Source organism: Crocodylus porosus, unplaced genomic scaffold (assembly GCF_001723895.1).
Source record: "Crocodylus porosus isolate Cpor-Errol unplaced genomic scaffold, CroPor_comp1, whole genome shotgun sequence".
In the NCBI taxonomy this organism is placed as follows: domain Eukaryota; kingdom Metazoa; phylum Chordata; order Crocodylia; family Crocodylidae; genus Crocodylus; species Crocodylus porosus.
Window position 1 is genome coordinate 48513103 of NW_017728951.1, and position 18989 is coordinate 48532091.

Below are 18989 nucleotides of genomic sequence, written 5' to 3' on the forward strand. Positions count from 1 at the left end.
AGGGGTTGTTGTTCTGAGGTGACTATCAACCAAAATAAATAGTAATGGAAGGCAAGAGCATGGGGAGGTACTGAGCTCCACTGGAGCGGAAAGTGCACCCTGATAATCTGACTCCTGCAGTAATAGCATTAGAAGAAGTGAAGGAAATATAATTTCCTGGAGAAAGGTATTAGGGAGAAGGCTGCCTAGCTCTGGAAAGGATTTAAACAAGATAACAACAGATAAGGAGAGGTCAAGGTCAGGGATGTTAAGTGCTCACAAAGAGTGGCAAGATCCATTTGCTTCAGACAGAAGCAGCCAGGCTGATGTGTGGTTATCGATAAGAATAAGGATGGCTAAGCTGTGCAGTGAAAGGCAGAGAATAAAGCCTATGCAGCACTGTGAGTATGATGCCTGACAGGCAGGAAAAAGAGCAGTACCCTAACCTCTAGGCTACAGCCACCTTCTCTCTTGCTTGCTTTTTTGACCCAACACATCTTAAATCTCTTTTATACAAGGCAACCCAGTTTCGGTGGGAGGGGTGGAAGCTGTCCTGATTTCAGACCAGACTGGTGGTAGGGCAATCCTAAGGTAAGTATGGTGCAGTTGGATTTTAATTTCCTCAGTCAGAGGCGGGCTTCAAATCCAGGTCTCCAACCATTATAACCAGGACTGTTGATGGTAGGACCTGCAGTGCTATCACCTCCTCTTGTAAGAACTTCCCCAGATTTGAAAGAAAAGTCACAGATCCCTGCCCTCAGGAGGAGGTTTATGTTAGAGGTACAGATCTGTGCAGCTGACTTCTGTATGGATCCTTGGTAATAGATCTGCTGGAGAATGGGTCAGAACCCATATGAGTCTCCCTGGCTATCACTGTAACCTTCTGGCTACTTCCTTAGTGGACTCATTCTCCTGTTCTCCATAGATGATCCGCATATCTTTTTCTCCTACCACAAAGACCATGAACAAGAGAAATACTGAGTGAAGCATTGGTCAGATACCCTGACCCTGTCTCATAGACTACTGCAGATCTTGATTTCTAGTGCCTTTGTACATTCATTCCTGATTCCTATTCTTCTGAGTTAAATAGCATAAAGCCATGATGCCCCAGCACCCTGAGAAAAGTGGCAGTCACTTGTTTCTCTTTCTTTCTCCAGGCCTAAGTACATACAGTCAAAAAGCTTGAGGCTGAATTGATTCAATCTTCACAGGTTAGTCTAAGCTGCGTATATTGAACCAATAAGCAAGTGAACAGATATTCACTTTTGATATCGGAAATGCAGCCACATGCCTACAGTGGCCCAGGCCAGAAGCTGGGGGATGCTTAGAACATGCCTCTCTGCTCAGCTGAGCTTGGGCCAAGGCTAGCCTGCCCACCCTGCAAGGGGAAGGTTTGAGGGGGAGGTGCAAAGCATCCTGGGATGCTGGGAGACTGTGAGTTAACTTGGATCTGGGACAGTTCAATAAAATATTTTGACCTAAATGAGTTAAGTCTGATAATACATCCATCCAGGTTTATCTTAAACCAATTCTGGCCATTTTGTGCACTGAGCTTCATTTCAGTTACAGATTTGAACTAGGGTTACCATACATCTGGGTTTTCCCAGACATCTTCTCTTTTTTGGACTCCTGTCCTCGTATCTGGGTGGGTTTTCTAAGTTAGAGCTAATGTTTGGGTTTTGGCCCTTCCTCTGCTCTCCCAGGCTGGCTTCTTGGGGCTGGGAGCAGCAGGCAAGGTGATTGGCTGTTGGGGGTCATGTGCTTCCTGCACAGTCCCCAGCCCCAGCCCCAGCCCCAGCCAGGTAAAGAGACACTGTGCATGCATGTGTGTGCAAGCATGCATGTGTGCATGCATGTGATCTGCTTGGGCAGCAGGGCTGGGGGGCAGGATACTGCCGGTCAGGGGTGCAGAGCACCAGCAGGGGGTTGCGGGGCAGGAGTGAGGGGCACCAGCATGCTTGTGGGGCAGAGGGCTGTGGATTGGGAGTGAGGGGCACTAGCAGGGCCGGGGGGCAGCAGGGCTGTCAGGACAGGGGCTTAGAAGTGAGGGGCAGAGGCAGGGCATGAGCATATCACTCCCCCCCACCCAATTATATGCTCTCCCTCCTCTCCTCCCCTATTCCCTGGCAAGTGTCCTCTTTTTTGATACTGGAAATATGGTAGCCCTAATTTAAACCAGTTTCCAATCACTTATACTAGTTTATGTGTAATTTCTGCCCCTGGTCCAAGAGACCGTGTTGCTAATTTTGTGACTGCTGCAGCAAACCTAGACCAGGCACTATACTAAGCAGTAAGTATCTAAAGCTGTAAGTGGTCTGCTACTGGAGCGTCACCTACATATAATCCAGGCCCTGACTCAAATTGACAAGGACAGGTTGCCCTGTGAAATAATCTCTTTAAATAGCAGCAGCCAACCCTCAAAGTCATTTTTTTTTTTTTTTGTGTTGAAGTGCAGCTTACAGCAAGACACCTACTGAGTGTATTTCCCCCCCTGGGCATTACAGTGGTGGTACTTTTCAGAGGCAAGTGTGTCCATTGCCTGGGGTCTCTCTGCCTTATTTAACAACAGGAATTGCTATGAATTTTGCAGCACAATTTCTCTACTCCAAGGTTTTAAAGAACAGAACTCCCAGGGAATCCTCCTCAGAAGATGAAGAATATGATCCTTTCTGGCAAAGGTTGGAGAATCTTGCTGTGTGACCTAGAACTAGAGTGCTCCTTTCTCCCCCCTAGGAGTGATGGACAGTCCTGGGTTTGCACCCAGGGCCAGAGCAATTGGCATCACTTCCCCTGGATCCCTTCTGCCTCCTTATGGTGCTGTAGTTGGAATTTTGCTTCATCTCTTTGTTTATTTTGTCACTGTGCTTCATAGGTAATGCTTTATTTTTCCTTTTTCTCGTTCTTTAGAAAAAACAAATCGATCGCAGTTATTCCATGTTTTCCAAAGCTCTTAGTGGACTAAATTTATCTCTGGGATTACTCCACTGGAAGCACTTGAGCTATATTAGGAATGAGCTGCAGGCAAAGAAACAATTTTTCTGTTAAGCCTTTGGAATTCAAATAATTTATGTCTCCATAAGTGTCCTGATGAAGACGGGCTTGAGGTGGTACAAAATGGTTCAAACCATTTTGTAGGACAGTTTATATTATGCATGTGTCTAGAATCTAGGGTTGCAGGTGTGCTACAGAGGTATTTGGACTGGTGATTATGACTGTCCTGCAATTTTTGTGGTACAACAAAGTCTGAAAACCCAAATGAGATCTAGTTTCCAGCGATCATGCAGTGCCTAGCACTGAGAGCTCTGAGTGTACCCTTCTGCAAAGAGCTTGCAGTCCAGGGCTCTTATCAGGGAAACACAAAATGCATGCTTAACACTGACCATGTATGCAATGCCATTGATGTCAGTGACAGTCCTTGTGGTCAAACCTAAGCTTGTAATTACAGGATGGATAGAAAGAGAAAAAAGATGGAAGAAAGGAAGGATTATTCACCCGGGTTGTACAAATAAGAAACTGAGGCACAGAAAGAGAAAGTAGCTGCCATGAAGGTCATGTAAGACAGCTGTAGCAGAGCCTGGATTTGACCCTTGATCTCATGAATACCCAACCAGTTCCTTAATTATAAGACTGTCTTTCTTTCACAGCTGTTTCATTTTTTTCCCCTTCTTACCTGTTAGTTAATGGAAAATTGTTTACCGTATGAGAAGACTCCCAAATAAGAGCTCTACTGAGATTTAATTTTAAATATATAAATATAAATATATAGATATAGATATATATAAATGTTTGGGTCTGATTCTTCATTTTCCTAATAACTGCAGAGGCAGCTATGCTAAAGTGCATGCAGTAAGTTTGATCTCACAAATGTGAATATTGTAAAAGAAGAATCTGTCTCTCTAAGGAACTCTTTAAAATTATAATGGCATTATCATAACACTGAATCTCTCTCTCTCTCTCTTTTACACATGCACACACACAATGTGTGATCATTTATCTTGCTTCCTGATTATTAATTCCCCTAGCATCCCTTTGACATTTCCCAAATACTGCCAGCAGTAAGCAATATTTGGCATTTTTAGTAAACTGTATTTGAGGAGGCTATGAATTGAGGTCATGACGACTGGTCAGGCTGAAGCCATGTAAAGAGTACGGCAAAACACTCATTATAATGAAGAAGTATTAAAGATAATACATACATTATACATAGTAAGATGTAGAAAATAATAATACAGCTTTACTAGTAGGAAGTAGACAAAACCAGGTCTCCACTTCCCCGCTTCTTCCCCACTCCCCACCTTGTGCACTGGAGAACAATGAAACAAATGTGCCTGCTGTATATGCAGTCTCTGAGGTGTTTTTTTCACTTTGAATAAACTACAGTTCAAAACAGTAACTTTTTACATAAACTGCATAGGCCCAGCTTACCTGGCCACATTACTTAGCATTTGGTTTGTGGGGAGCTAGGCTTGTAGAAAGACCTGGTTATGTATGGGTAAGGCGTTGCATTAGGATTTGGGATAGCTCTGAGTTCAGTTACAGGCTCAGGAGCAGACTTCCTGTATGAACCTAGATCAGTCTGTTAATCTGTCTGTGCCCTAGTTCCCCATCTGTAAAACTGGAATAATGTCCAAGCTTGTGTCTATGTTGTCTGTCTAGGGAAAAATTTTCCCTAGTACCCAAGAGATATAGGAGCACAGGTCCCAGTGACCTTCAGTGGGAGCTGGCTGCCTAAACCCCAGAGGTGCTTTTGGAAAATCCACTCTGAGATTCTAAACTCACTGAGACAGGGATAAATCTTCTTGAGTGTTTGCAAAGTCAGGCCCTAGTCTCATTTGGAGGCCTCTAGGTGCTATTGTAATACAAAATAATAATACTGGTAAAATGCTTCTTTAATTTGTCACACTAGTTCTAGTCTTGGGGTATTTTGTCCTTATACACAAGGGAAACAACGTTGCCTTTAGTCCAACTCTTATAGGGTAGTCAGAGATGACACTGAATGTTGTCTTGTGATGCCGTAGGGTTGTGTGACCCTTCTCATCATTTGGTTTATTTCTCATCATTGATTTGATTGTTCTCATTCTCTTAAAAAAAAAAAAAGGCCTGAACCCGAGTTAAGAGCTCGATGCAGGAATGCAGGGTAAAACTCTATGGCCTGTGCTGGGCCAGAGCTCAGACTGGTCAATGATAGTGATTATTTCTGGCCTTTAAATATATGAGCCCACAATCCTCACTCAGTCCAAAATCACCACTGACTGGAGGATTTGGTCTGCAGGATTTGTCTTAATGAATCAGACTACTGTCCCATCAAATTTAATAGCCTTTTTGCAGCAGGGACCTCACCTGATAAATTAGAAAAATGTTAAAAAAGAAAATGTATAGTATGTGTAGGAAAGGTTTGTTCCTCTTTGCTGCTGAGCGGTTTCTGAAAAAGCCTAAGATGCTTAGCATTCTTGAGGAGAAGCTCAGCCTCTGAGGATCAGGTCTTAGTACAGCAATGTATTTCATGGGTTGGAATTTACTGTCTGTAGTAAATAATTTAATCTAAGCCCGGTTACTTTGAATGTAGACTACAAGTAGGTCTACAAACCTCATGTGACTGACATAAGTCATCTTGGTTAACATATTGCTGAAAGGTTCTTGTACAGTTTGGGGATGAGGGCTGTGTAGGAATGCAGAATTATTTGTCTTTACCGTAGAGAAATCCAGCTATAGTATTTGATCTGGGACTGATTGTCCTGGGGCTTGAACCATGTCACCCTTCCAGGCTATATTGCTACTGCTTCATCAGTAGGTGGCCAGCAAGAGTGCCCAACCTGATAGGCTTGTCCCTGGAATGAATCACAGTAACTATACTGACATACAGCAGGATATTGTGAGGGAAAGAGTTAGTACATTTTATCCAACATAGTTCAGAAGGACTTGAAGTGGCAAAGTGAATGTGTATGTCTATACAATCCTTGAACAAAAGGCTTTATCCAGGACAAATTTAGTGTCTCTTCACAGCCTTAGAATAGATTGGGATTGTTAGAAGTTATATTAATGTTTTATAATATCCAACACATTTCCATACTACTGCTGCTCACTGAGACTGATGTACAGGAATTTGGAGATCCTTCATTTTTGTGGGGTCCTTAAAGAAATGAAAACAGAAGAGAGAGCTGTCCTGCCATCCTCCCTGAACAGTCCCAGGATGGTCTCCTCACTGCCTCTTCAAGAGCTAAAACTGAACCAGTAGCTCCAACTTTGGAAGCAAAGAGCTAGATTTACATGGGTATTTAAAAGTCATGCATACAAAGGCTGGAGTGCCCTGCCTTATATGGAATAGTCCTGAGGTCTGTTCAGTTCTGGGGTTCAATTCCTCCTCTGCCTGAATTAGAGCAGGAACTTCAATTCAGATTTCCCTACCCTCCAGAAGAGTGCCCTAACTACTAGGCTAGAGAGCTTTCTAGTGTTCTCTCCGTTCTCTTTGGTCCAGAGATTGAGAATGAGACTGATTCTATAGCCTTCTGGCTAGTGCCCTCAGCCACGTGGTGGCACGCCAAGGTACGTTTTCCAGTGGATTAAACTGGAATGCAGATATTGCCCGTCCTAGTCATTGCTCTAACTACCAAGCTATAGAGTCTTTTTTCCCCTCTTCTGATCCCATAAATATTTCACTATTTTGCAAAGTAGAACAGCTTCTGAGAGACTGAGAGAAACCAAACCAAAAATATTCTCTAGTTTGGTGCTTAAGGCTGTTCCATGGGTTGTGGGAACATCTCTTCTCTGTTTCAGAGCAGTGAGATTTAAACTGGGGTCTCACCATCACGCAAGTGCCCTGACCACTGGGCTATAAAGCCTACTGCTTCTCTGTTTTCTCTCTGTGAATAGCTCCAATGCCCCCTTACAATTCTAGCTTAAAAAGTCAAACCATTTTGCTTCAGAAATACCAGAAGGAACTGTTTTGTCCCAAACTTGCAAACAGTTTTTGCTTGCCCTGATATTGCATTTTTGGTAACTAAACTGCATATGAGAAATTCTCCCAAGCACTCAGATTCCATTTGCTTGGATGAATAACTGGGGTCAAGATGTACAGTCTGAGAAACTCAAAAACTATTCTGACTCCTAGGGTAGGAACAGACTGTATTTGTCCTGGAACGAGTTGTGCCAATGTTTGTCCTCAAACAGAAATGCCCTGTGATTGGTATGTATACACAAAACCCTTCTAATCAGGGTTTAATGAATGGTTGAATGTCCTGCTGCTTTTCTGCCATTGATTCAATGATGCAATCCCAGAACAACTGTTCAGATGCACTTTGTGATGTCCTGGGACACACTGTTAGCACTTCTTCTCCTGTGAACATTTTATGGGTTTGTCCCAGGACAACGGACATGGACATCTGAACAACTGCACTTTGTCCCGGGATAATTTTCCCCCCAGAATAAATGTGGCATGTGCTTGAAGCCCTAGCTACATGATCCTTTTATAAATTCTTGCAGCTTCACACAAGCAAACACCAGTAAGTCTGCCTCTTACAGGAAAATCTTCCCTGGAAGAGAGAAGGAAATCACATACATGTTGCTTAAGAACAGATGAATTGTCCTATTAAGTGTTTTATGTTACATTGCAAAACAAGAACTGGCAAAAATAAGGCAGGCTGAAGTATCTTTGTTCTCTCTGTGCCTCAGTTGTAGTCAGTAAAGCAAGTACTCTTCAAAAACCTCTTGTAGGTCATAGATAATATTTGTACATCATAATCTTTAACCACACAAAGACATTGATCCCGTGGTCACTGCTTTTATGAGGAATAAATGCCTTTGGTAGTCTAGCATCCTAGAATTGTTTTCCATAGAATTGCAACTGCTTCTTTGGGGCCAAATTAGATTGCCTGTTTAGGACTAATAATAAATAAATTGGGTACTGAAATTAAAAGTCTTTCAGCTCTCATTGACATCAGAAGACTTAATATATAGCTGAAGTAAGCCTTTTCTAAGATAGGAAGGCTTTTTCCAATGAGTATAATTTGGCTCTGACATGCAGCTGCAGTTCTATTAACCTTATCAGAGTTTCACCTATTCACACTATGTTTAAGTTCATGCCATTGAAAAAAAAAACACGTTTTTTTTCCTGTTCATAATATCTGAACACCTCACTCAGAACTATGAGTGCATCTATGAGTACTTATTATGGCAAAGCTATTTCACAACCTATTGAAAGGTCAGTATAAAGTATTAGTGATACAGGAAGGAAAATTTAAGTTATCTGTGATTGTTATCATCTTGTAAATATTTATCATCTTTAATTCTTTCAGACTTTTGGGTCTGGTGCTTTAAGATTTAGCTGTCCACATTGCTGGGTTTCTGAGGGTTAATACAGATAGCAGAGTGCTCTCCCATCTGGCTGTCCATAATCATGTCATCTTTACCTAGAAATACAGCTTGACTCATTTTGCAGAAAGTGAAAAGGCTATTAAGGGGGCCAAAATCGGCATACAAATCCTGCAAGTTTAATTGAGCAATTCTGCCATCTGAGCAGGACATATAATCTAGTTCAGTTGAGTAGTACAGTGGGTGCTTATATCCTCCTTGGGGAAAAAAGGACACATTTAAATTGGTTTAATTAAACATGTACATAACTGATTTTGCTTATTGTTACTTGCCTTGTTGTAAAAGAGGATATTTCAAAGGAAACAAACAAAGAAAGAAAATAACTCATTCAAAGTTGTCGCTCTTTACCAGATTTCAAAAGGCTAATCTTGTGGCATTAAGACTTTAAGTAAATACAATTTTTCTCCAGTTCTTAATTATCTCTGGAATTTCCCACATGGATCTTCTCTCTACTTTTCTTCCAGTTATGTGGGGAAGCTCTTCTCAAAAAAGTAGGTTTATAAACTATGCCTGTATTACTGTTATTATTATTATTATTACTATTATTATTAATCACACCTATTATTATTAATCACACCAAAGGTGAAGTGGCATGATCTATGCGCACATAATACAACTTACCAGCTGGATATTTACTTAATGTGGGGCTGGCTCAATATTTGCATGAAAATAAGGAATAAAACAGTAATGTTTTACAGTGTGTGAGTTTCTTTTACATGGGATGGAGTATGGTTATTAAATCATGTACAAAATGTTACTGGCATGGCAAATCATGTTTTTATTTTTCACTAACCAGACTGTTAATGTTTCCATGTTTTTATACATTCTTTAGTTGTAAGCAACTGTCTGCTAAGGAAACTCATGCTGAATGGGTTATACAGACTGCTTTCAAGAAGAGATGCACGTGAGCTGGCACAACTATTAGTCACCTCTCAATGCATTCCTCAACTCAAATCCAACATTTGCCGTGAAAGTTACTGAGCTCTCAGTTGGTATATGGCACATTAAGATGGGTTCTGTAGGGAAAATATTTCTTGGCAATGAGGCTGCTGACTTTTCAAATGTGAAAGTTCATAGTTTCCATACTAAATGCTGAGATGTTAATGTTTCAGATTTATATAACCTCATGTATGTACCCAGGAATAATAAATACTTGACATCTGTTTGGCATTTTATTCTTCTTTTCAATGAGCATAAATGTGTTGCCTGCATTAAGGTTTTTAGGGGAAAAAAATCCAAAATGTGGTAGTAAAATGGAAGTTCAAGAGTGAATAAGTAGTCAGATTCTTTACTAGACTTTTGCTAATAGAAGATTTGATCCAAGGTTCCTGTATTCATCAAAACTCTTGACGAGACAAAGCCTAAGAAACTAATTTGCTCACTTTAGCTCTCCCTCCCAGTCACAAGGAGAAATACAGGATTATGGCCCCCAACCTTAATCTGCTTTCTTTGGCATTTACTCTCTTCTAATATATGTATATATTGTCTGCATTGAAGGAGTCAAATTTCACAGCTTCAGCTTTCAGTCTTTGTTCATTAATGGAGATTTTAATATACATAGATTTTAAAATTTGTAATAGCCATAGTAAAAAATGGGTGGATTCTTCATATCTTGCATTTCTCTTTCTAACAACATAATAAATGTAATAAATACCTACTTCTTGTCTACCTAATAATATACCCTTTCCATCCATCACCCAAATAAAAAAACTACAGACAATGTCAATAATTTTTAAAAAGTGGCAAATGTGTGCTAGTATTTCCAAGTAGTTCTAGTCTTCTGGACAACAAGAAAGGTTTATTTGGTTTTTTTGCCATAGAAAACTGTTAAATAGACTGGCTAGAGTGGGTGTCAAGGGCAGTGCAGTCTCAAACCTGCTGGAGTGAACGCTGTGTGCGCTGGATCTGGCACAGTATAGTTTTGGACTTTTACAAGATCTTACCTTCAGTTGATAGCTCCCTTGCTCACTTGCTAACTGCTGTTGTTCTGCTTAATATCCCTTTTACTCTATAAGTCACTCTTTAAATTCCAAGAGTTACTGGAAGATTTTATTTTAATTTGTTCTTAGATGGGTTGGAGAACATGAGAATTTATTTCCGGGATTACATACTGTAGTATACAGAGTAACATCTAAAAATAGCATTTTGGAATTCTAACTTTTTTTTTTTAATAAACATTTAACTGTGAGAGGGGATGAATGTACCCTCGCTAATGCATAACAGTTACATGAAAGTTTCTCCAGTGAAATTAGGATTCTCCTAACTTTAGAGCATGTTCATGCAAAGGACTGCAGAGTGTGGACAATCTATCAAATTAGTGAGTTAGCAGAGTTTGCTTGTTGTCAGCCAGCTGCTTTGCAGTATCTGTTCATTGTGCATACAATTTACCTGTGATAAATGAGAGTTAAAACAGGGCAGCTAACCACATAATAAAACAAAAGTAAGTTATTGTAGTTTAGTTTCCATTTACTGTGGGGTAATGCAGACAGACAGTTGCCATGTGACAGCTGTTCCATGTTTGTTTCCTGCTCACCTGTTAACTTACCTTTAATATGATTATTTAGTTGTACCCACATTCTCCTCAGATTCATCATATGTTTATGAATTACTCATATTACAGTAGCATTGAGAGGTGCCAATGAGATAGGGGCCCCATGATATTAGGCATTGGACAAACTCCCAGTAGGAAAGTGCATAGCCAGTTAATTTATGGTTTAAATAGACTAGACCAATAAAGAATGGGAAAGGAAAAGATAAACCAAGGTGATGAGGTACATTCAAATTCACACAGCAGCAGAGTCAGGAACAGAAGCCATGTTTCTTGGTTCCTAGTTTATTGTCCTATCCAGTAGACGACACTGTTTCTAACTTTTATAATCTCCCTTTTCCTTTGAGCTTTAAGTGAAAGCTTTATGATAGCTTTAGGAATAAGGTCAGTTCCTTTCCTGGATACTAGGGCTTCATAAGAAAAATCTGACTTTCTATGTCAGTAGGAATTTTTAATGGAGGAAATGAATGTGGAATGTGGCTTTCCACACTGGCATGGATTGTTTATTGGACTGGTTAACTGACTGTCAGGTTGATTTGCTGATGTGGTAATTAGAGCTTTTAAAATCCTAGGAAGGGATGCATTCCTGTAGGTACATAGTGACTAAGTGCAGTTCTCATTTGAAAAAATAAGAGATTGTAGATCAATGGCCGTAACTTGCGATTGTGTAAGATGTTAATGATTTTGCTTTGTGTTTTTTGGGGGGAGGGATGGGGGTTTAACAGCTGACTCAAAAAGGTTAATGCTCCTTACCTCTCTCTCTTTTTTTTTAAATCTGCAAATAGATACTTTAGTCAGGCACAGGGGCTTTAGTCCTTTTGCTTCATGTTAAGATTTAAAGGTTTGTCCTTACTACAGTCAGTCTATCCCTGTCGCATGCTAAATGATGACGGCCATGATTTGCAAGTATCTGAAGCAGCTGCCTGCAATATACAATGGAATAAGATATATTACTGCTATTATTAGCTCTTAGGAATGCTATGATAAGGCCATGTGTCTTTTTCACGAATTGTAGAATCATGCACATCAAAAATAGGGCAAAGTTTTCACAAAAGCTGCATACATCCATTGAGAACAATGAAAACTGCTGGTTCTAAGCATGTTTTTAATATCTAGCTGCTTAAAATGCATAAATATATTCTCCTAATTAGATGATGTCTTTGCTTCCTCCAGTGCCCACATTTTTGCTCTCACTGTGCCAGCTGACCAACTGCAACTAGCTTTCCATCCACATAAAACATGGTAGTTCATTAACAATTAACATATATTTGAGGCATGCAAGCAAAAGAACAGCTTAGTTACATGTCCTTCCTAAGCAGATGTCAAGCTTTTGATAACCCAGTCTTCTCTAACAAGATTATTTCATTCTTTCTTAGTGATGACAGTAAAGTGAAGAAACAAGATATCCCAACCCCTCATGACATTCAGCATTGTAAGGACAGGCCTATTAGAAATGGCAACATCGGGCAGCGACCATTGTCCATTAACCCTGAGAGACTGAAAGATTTTGGGGAAGAGGACTACTTGAATGGGGATGTGAAGACTTGGGAAATGAAGATTGTGAGCCGGAGTGAGGAATTACTTGGAGGTGCCCTTGACCCAGTTTCTCACTCAAAGAGCAGGACCTATAATAAGCTAATTCGATTTGAAGATATAAGTGCAGCGGCTTTCAAAATCCAATGTGGTGTTCAGAAAACCCCCTGCATGGTATGGAATTTCCAGTGCTTTACATTCTTTGATTCTTTCTTGTCTTATATGAGTGAGAACTGACCTAGATATTTGCATTAGCCAGAAGATGTATCTGTATACAATGATAATCCTTCCATAGTAGCTATCATTATCACCTGCCTAATTTTTTCTTCTTTGTTTTCACCAAAGACCCACAGATTGTTACAGCACTGGTAAATGAAGAATACAATTGCATCAAGCACTCAATTAGGCTAGGTACAGACAGTCAAAAAGACCGGGGCTGAATTGATTCAGTCTTTGCAGATTAGTCTAAAATACAGAGATTAATTGAAACAGAAGTGAACAGACCTTTACCTTTAATTCAGAAAATACAGCCACATGCCTGCAGTGGCTCAGACCAAAAGCCGGGGACCACTAGAACATGACTCTCTGGCAAATAACCAGCATGGGCTGTGTATATCACTTCCTCTTGCTGCTGCCCCTGAGGTCTCTGGGATTTGCAGCCCAAAATCACAGCAGTGGGACTCTGCAGGGTTGCTCATCACTTCCTCCTCCTGTTTCCAGATGCCTCTGGGATTTGTAGTCCAGAGTCATAGCCAGCAGTAAGTTTGAGCAGGGGAATGGGTATTTAACACCCCCGGCCCCAAACCCCAGCTGGGGTTTGCCTGGGGGAGCAGCCTTCCCCCCACCCCCAGATTGGACTGCATCCCCAACCTGACTTGCCCCCTACCATCAGCCAACCTTCACTGCTGTAGGTATGGAGCAGAGGGGTGGGGCCAGCCCTGCTCTCTGGAGTAGGCAGCCCAACACAACCCAGGCCAGGAAAGCATACTGGGATACTGGGGGACTGTGATTTAACTTGACCCAGGAAGGGGTCTGAGATAGAAGTTTCATAAACCTGTTTGACACAAATCAGTTAAGTGTGATACTATATTCAACCAGGTTTATCTTAAACCAGTTTCAGCCATTTTGAAACTGGTTTATGTGCACTGAGCTTCTGTTCTGTTACTGGTTTAAAGCAGTTTATGATCATTTAAACCAGCGTATACGTAACTTCTATCTCTAGCTTAAATGCACAATTGCATTATGCATTTGGGTAAAACTTTTGTCACCAGAATCTTCTTATTTAGGGAGCAAAAAACTGTAATTTTGATTTACGTTCTCCCCACTGCCCTGTTAAGTCAGTCCCCAGGCAGTGGAAACAACATGAAGAAATGCAATATTCACCTTGTTTCTTTTCACCTGTATCCTGTTGCCCTGCTTATAGGTTAGAAAAACAAACAAAAAAACCTAACAGAAAAGCAGATTTATGAAATGAAGAAGAAAAAATGTTCTATGCGACCAATTTCCTTCAGTCTCTTATAATGGCCTGTTTTGTCAAGCCATTGTAAGAGGCGGAGGCAGAGCAGTATTGTAATGCCCATAGTTAAGGTTTCCTAACTTTACTGGGTATTGATTGGTTCTATGATAGTACTTCACCAATTCGAGATTGGTTTCCTGTTGCACAAAGTGCAGTATAACAGACCCATATTAAACAGTCCCTTCTGTAAAGAGTTTCCAGTTTAGGTTAATGCCCAGACTAATGAAACAAACAAGTGGAATATGAGGAAGGGCGAGAAAGGAACAAAGGGCCAGATTCTATTCCACCTCTTAAGTGCCTAAGAATGATTATATTCCACTCTGTTCAAGTCCTGAAAATCCATAACTCTTATAACACACCATCGTCTTACCCAAGCCTAAATCCATTTATGCAGCTAACAGGTGAAACAGAGTCTGGGAGCTTGAACAGCAGTTGGCCATTCGGGAGTGAGAGCTTGGGTTGTATCCCAAAGGTTTCCCTTTCAGTCCCCATGTGAAACTCTCACTGGGAGTTGTTGCTATTCATCAACATATGGGCACACTAGTGGGGTGCCCTTCTTGTCTTTGGGAGATCAGCATAAGTTTTTAGAATCTAAATGTGCCAATTTCCCTTCTTAGCCTAGCAGCTGGTGCAGTGATGCATCAGTGGTGGCGTTAGGGTTGTTAGGGCCCTGGGCAAGAGAGTCATTTGGGGTCCCTTAGAGTCTTAATTTGGATGACCCATAAGCAAGTCAGACATGTTCAATTTCAGTTTCACTTTGCCCTATCCATGAAACTGTAATGAAAGTATCTTAATACAATACTGATAATATAAATATTCGGCGTAATTATTTTTCATTTTTATAAAGTGTGGGCCCCTGGGTTGTTACCCAGTTTGCCCTCCCCTAAGGCTGCTCCTGGAAGTGTATATACTGTAAATGTGAAAGTTTATCAAATGACATGCTGGTTGTCTTTCGCAAGTGGAAAAGACAAATCGAAGGGACTGAGGCAGAATCACTACAGCTGTACAAAACCTGAGAAGGTACAGGCAAAATGTCAACGAGTTATCTTGCATACCATACCTTATCAAGAACTGTTATCATTTCACTGGCTCTGAGGTCACTATAATTTATTAACTGTACCAGGTAGATTTTCTGCCAGATTTTCCAGAGTGCAGTTTGGGGCTGAAGGTTTTGTTTATATATTTCATGAAAAAAGATAAATATCTGCACTGAAGGAAGGGCACGGGAGAAAGCTGCATTTTTCACTGTGATCCTCAATTTAAGTCAATATTTATTAGCTGGATGTAACATTGCATGTTTGTGTGTGGTACATAAATTATAATTTCCCTCTTCTCCCTGATTCATGTATATCTGCCCAAAGAGCACTTTGAATATTCCTACTTTACAGAATATCTATCAAATCTTATGTCTTACAAATATAGCTGCCAGTTTTCTGTGGGCATGATTCCTTTGGAAGAACAAAATTAAGAAAAGCTGATGGAGGCTTGGTCAGGAAAAAAAAGCAAGTGGTACGAGTGACGGAGTAGTAACATTAACTTATTAAAAACATGCCATTAAATGGGAAACTTGTGGGAAGGGGAGACATCCTTAAGCAGAAGTGATGCACTGAGCCTTGCTTGCTGAAGAAACCACTTACATAAACTTTGAATAGTCATTCGTGTCTATGAAAAGCAGAGGTGAAATTCTACTGCTATAATTGCGGTGTGAAGGTGTGGGACATCAAGCCCCTTGGGTTTGCCAGCTTGAAGCCAGACTCTTGGAAAGGGGCTGTTGTCTATGCTTTGTGGTGTCATTAAGGCTTCCCTGGTCAAAACCATCTGTAGAGCTGAGTGTACAGTTTGTATCTCTTTACAGAGATGCAGTCAGTTGTCATAGTATTTCCAGTGAGGTGAATGCTCTTCATCACTGCTGGTCTTAGGTAGATAGGAAGCAGCAACTCAGAAGAGAGAGACAGCATTTCTTTACCAATCCCATTGGCTAGCTAACTGTCCATGAAGCATTTCTAATAAAGTATCTTGTTCAAGCTAACTTGAAATAAACTGTTACATATGTATAGAGATGAAGGTTTGGAAGGGGCCTTTTTCATTATCAAAACTAATCCTTGGCTACTGTTGACAACCAAGTTTTATGGTCCTTTCCAGGCTTGATCAAGCTCTCTCTGAAAAAACATTTAGGTTTCTTGCTCCTTTTATTTTCAGTAGAAGGATGTTCCACAACTTCACTTTGTTGAAATCTTCTTCTAATTCCTGGCCTAAATTTATTTGTGGCCAGTTTATACTTGTAAAGATAGGCCTTTATCTTACGTAACTCTTCTTCTGCCCTGGTGTGTATCTATAATATATAGAGAGAAAGCAATCATATCATCACTCAGCCTTCATTTTGCTAGGATAATGTCAAGCTGTTTTAGTCTCCTCTTGTAAAACAAGCTTTCTATTACTCTTATCATCCTAGTAATCCTTCTCTGCACCAGTTCCAGCTTGAGTTCAACCTGTTAATGTTCCTAATCAAAGGACTACTCATGTAGTAGTCATGTACTACTTGTATGTTTTCATTATGAGAAATTGTGGATACATGATATGATGTCCATGGTACAGTATAATGGATATCAGCTCCTCCAATGAACTGCAGCAGTCTCTTCTCTAACAGCTCCAGTTTTGGAAATTGGTGTTCCTAATGCCTTTGTGGATGCACTTCGGATACCAATGTGCAGTTCAAGTTGCTATTTGTTAATAATTAGGCTCTATACAATGAAGGGAAATCACAAGTGCTAAATTATAATCCCTACTCCCTGCCAGAGCCATCAAAATCTGCAGTTAAATGCTTATACAGCACTCTCAATGTATACACAGTGCTTATACATGGATTAAAAACAATGTATTCCTGATTCATCAGCTAACAATCAAAGGCTCCTGACCTAGGGGAATATTGTGGACACAGACTGTAGCATTAGCTCATGTAGTTGCTTTGGTTGTTGATGTGCATGCCAAGAAAGCTCTTTATTATTTGTATTTCTGTAGCACCTAAAGATTTCAACTGAGATCATGGCTTCATTATGCTAAATGGATTTACAAGGCATAAGAGATGATACTTTCCTTAGATATTTTATAACTAATTAGACAGGGCAAATCTTGGAAAGGGCAGTGCACTGACAGTTCCAAAGTCAGACAGTAGGTAAGTGGCAAAGCTCAAGAGAGTACCCTGACTAACTATTGTTGTTAAGAGGTGAAACAGTTGAATGCAGACTTCGTGACAGAACTATAGTTTAAGGAGTGAACTGAAGAAAAAGAAGTTGCACTAATGCATACCACGTTAATTTGAGCCCCCACAATTAGAAATAAGCTTTTAAGCTGCGTCCTCAATCTACATTGCTCACATGATAAAGAATGACAATGAGAAACATATAGGTTGCTTCAATAACACAATTTGTCTGATCAAAGCTATTTCCTCAACATCACCAGATGTGCAGGCCCCCACTCTAAATCATGGTGCTTTATATAAAATGCCATGAATTGGAGCACCCCACACCGCTGACCCAAAATATGGTGATCTGTTGAGTTGGGGGCAGAGGGGGAGATTGAACCTGCCTACAGGAGCCTGAGGAACCTCCTTTCTCCCCCAGCCCACCCAGCTCCAGAACTGTCATGAGTTGGAGGGGCTGGGGTTGGGGGGCACAATGTGGGGGACTCCAATCCCACCTGCCTCCCTTCCAGCTCAAGCAGGAAAGCCCCAGCCAGCAGCTCACTTCCCCTCCCCACTCCCTTCCTACTGAGAGCCCCAGGGACAGGCCTGGACTGCATCAGCTCAGCCCTGATTATGTCACAAATTAATCCTAGGGAACGCAAGTTCCCTAAGGCTCTGCAAAGTGGAGTGCCTTCATCTAATACTTCATCTGATGAGGGTTAATTTGTTGTGATCAGCCACTTTAAAAGCACTCTGAAGCCTTGCACGTTTGTCACAGCACAGTTGTAGAGTGTTTTTAGGGGACAGATTGCATGACAAACATAACTTCTGTCTGCACCCCAAAAAGCCCAAGATGTCCTACAAAAATGAATGGACAACCCTGACAAGATATGTGGAAGCCTACTTAAGCAATGCATTATCTTATACTTGAACATTGTCTCCTTTTGTTATGTTTCTGTTCCAACTATAAGGTCCTTGGAGCCAGTGTCATGTATCTTAATGAAGTGCTAAGTGCTTAGAAACATTGGCTGCTTTGAGCCAGATTTTTTTAAAGGAGTCACAAGCAGCAGTCTCCAGAGTGACCACCTGCCAATATTTTCAAAAGAGCTTGAAAAAAACCAGGAAGAATCTGTCCATATATCAATAAATACACCAATCCACACAGAATTTAAAACACCCTTAGAAGTGATCCCACTATTAAGTTATGCTGCATTTGTAAGCTTCAGAAAATGACTGAATTAATCTCTAAGGTAAAAAAATCTGTTTCTGATATGCTTGGTTTAATAAAAAAAAGTGCATAACACTTTAAAAGTCCAGCAGTAAATAAAATATAGGAAGAATCTCTCCAGGAATTATGGTTAACATTGTATGACGCATTACAGTAGATATGGATTAAGAGAGGTATTTAAAATATATTGTCATGCTGAGTATTTTAAATAACAGCCTCTCACTGTATCTTTTCCTAAACTAAGTCTTAGTCCTTTAGGCCCACTTGAAGTCAATGGAGATCAGGTCACTATTTTGTAGATTTGCTGTACGCTTTAAATGTTACAGCCATGTTCTATCTCAGAAGCGGCATTACAGTAGAAGTAAAGTGGGGGCTCTTTATGTATATGTGTATAATAATACGAAATGCATGTGCAAAGTCATGTAAGAATATGCTAAACTACAAGGTAGTATGTACCTGTAACCACAACATGTGGATTTCATAGACATCAGGGCTGGAAGGGACCTCGAGAGATCATCGAGTCCAGCCCCCTGCCCAAAGGGCAGGAAGTCAGCTGCGGTCATAGGATCCCAGCAAGATAAGCATCCAATTTACTCTTGAAGGTGTTCAATGTAGGTGCTTGAGCCACCTCCGCTGG

The 18989-nt window shown here is 40.7% G+C and overlaps 1 protein-coding gene across 2 annotated transcripts in view; it reads left to right on the plus strand.

The window, feature by feature from the left end:
- Positions 1 to 2406: 2406 nt before the first annotated feature.
- LOC109324371 (L-threonine ammonia-lyase-like) overlaps positions 2407 to 18989 on the plus strand; it is a 54439-nt gene continuing 37856 nt past the window's right edge. Inside the window, exons 1-3 of one of the 2 annotated variants that reach the window (XM_019556359.1) lie at positions 2666 to 2851; positions 8811 to 8837; positions 12271 to 12601. In XM_019556359.1, the coding sequence (XP_019411904.1) occupies positions 2718 to 2851; positions 8811 to 8837; positions 12271 to 12601 (492 nt within the window). In that variant the 5' untranslated portion in view covers positions 2666 to 2717. The other variant, XM_019556358.1, reaches the window with a different exon arrangement.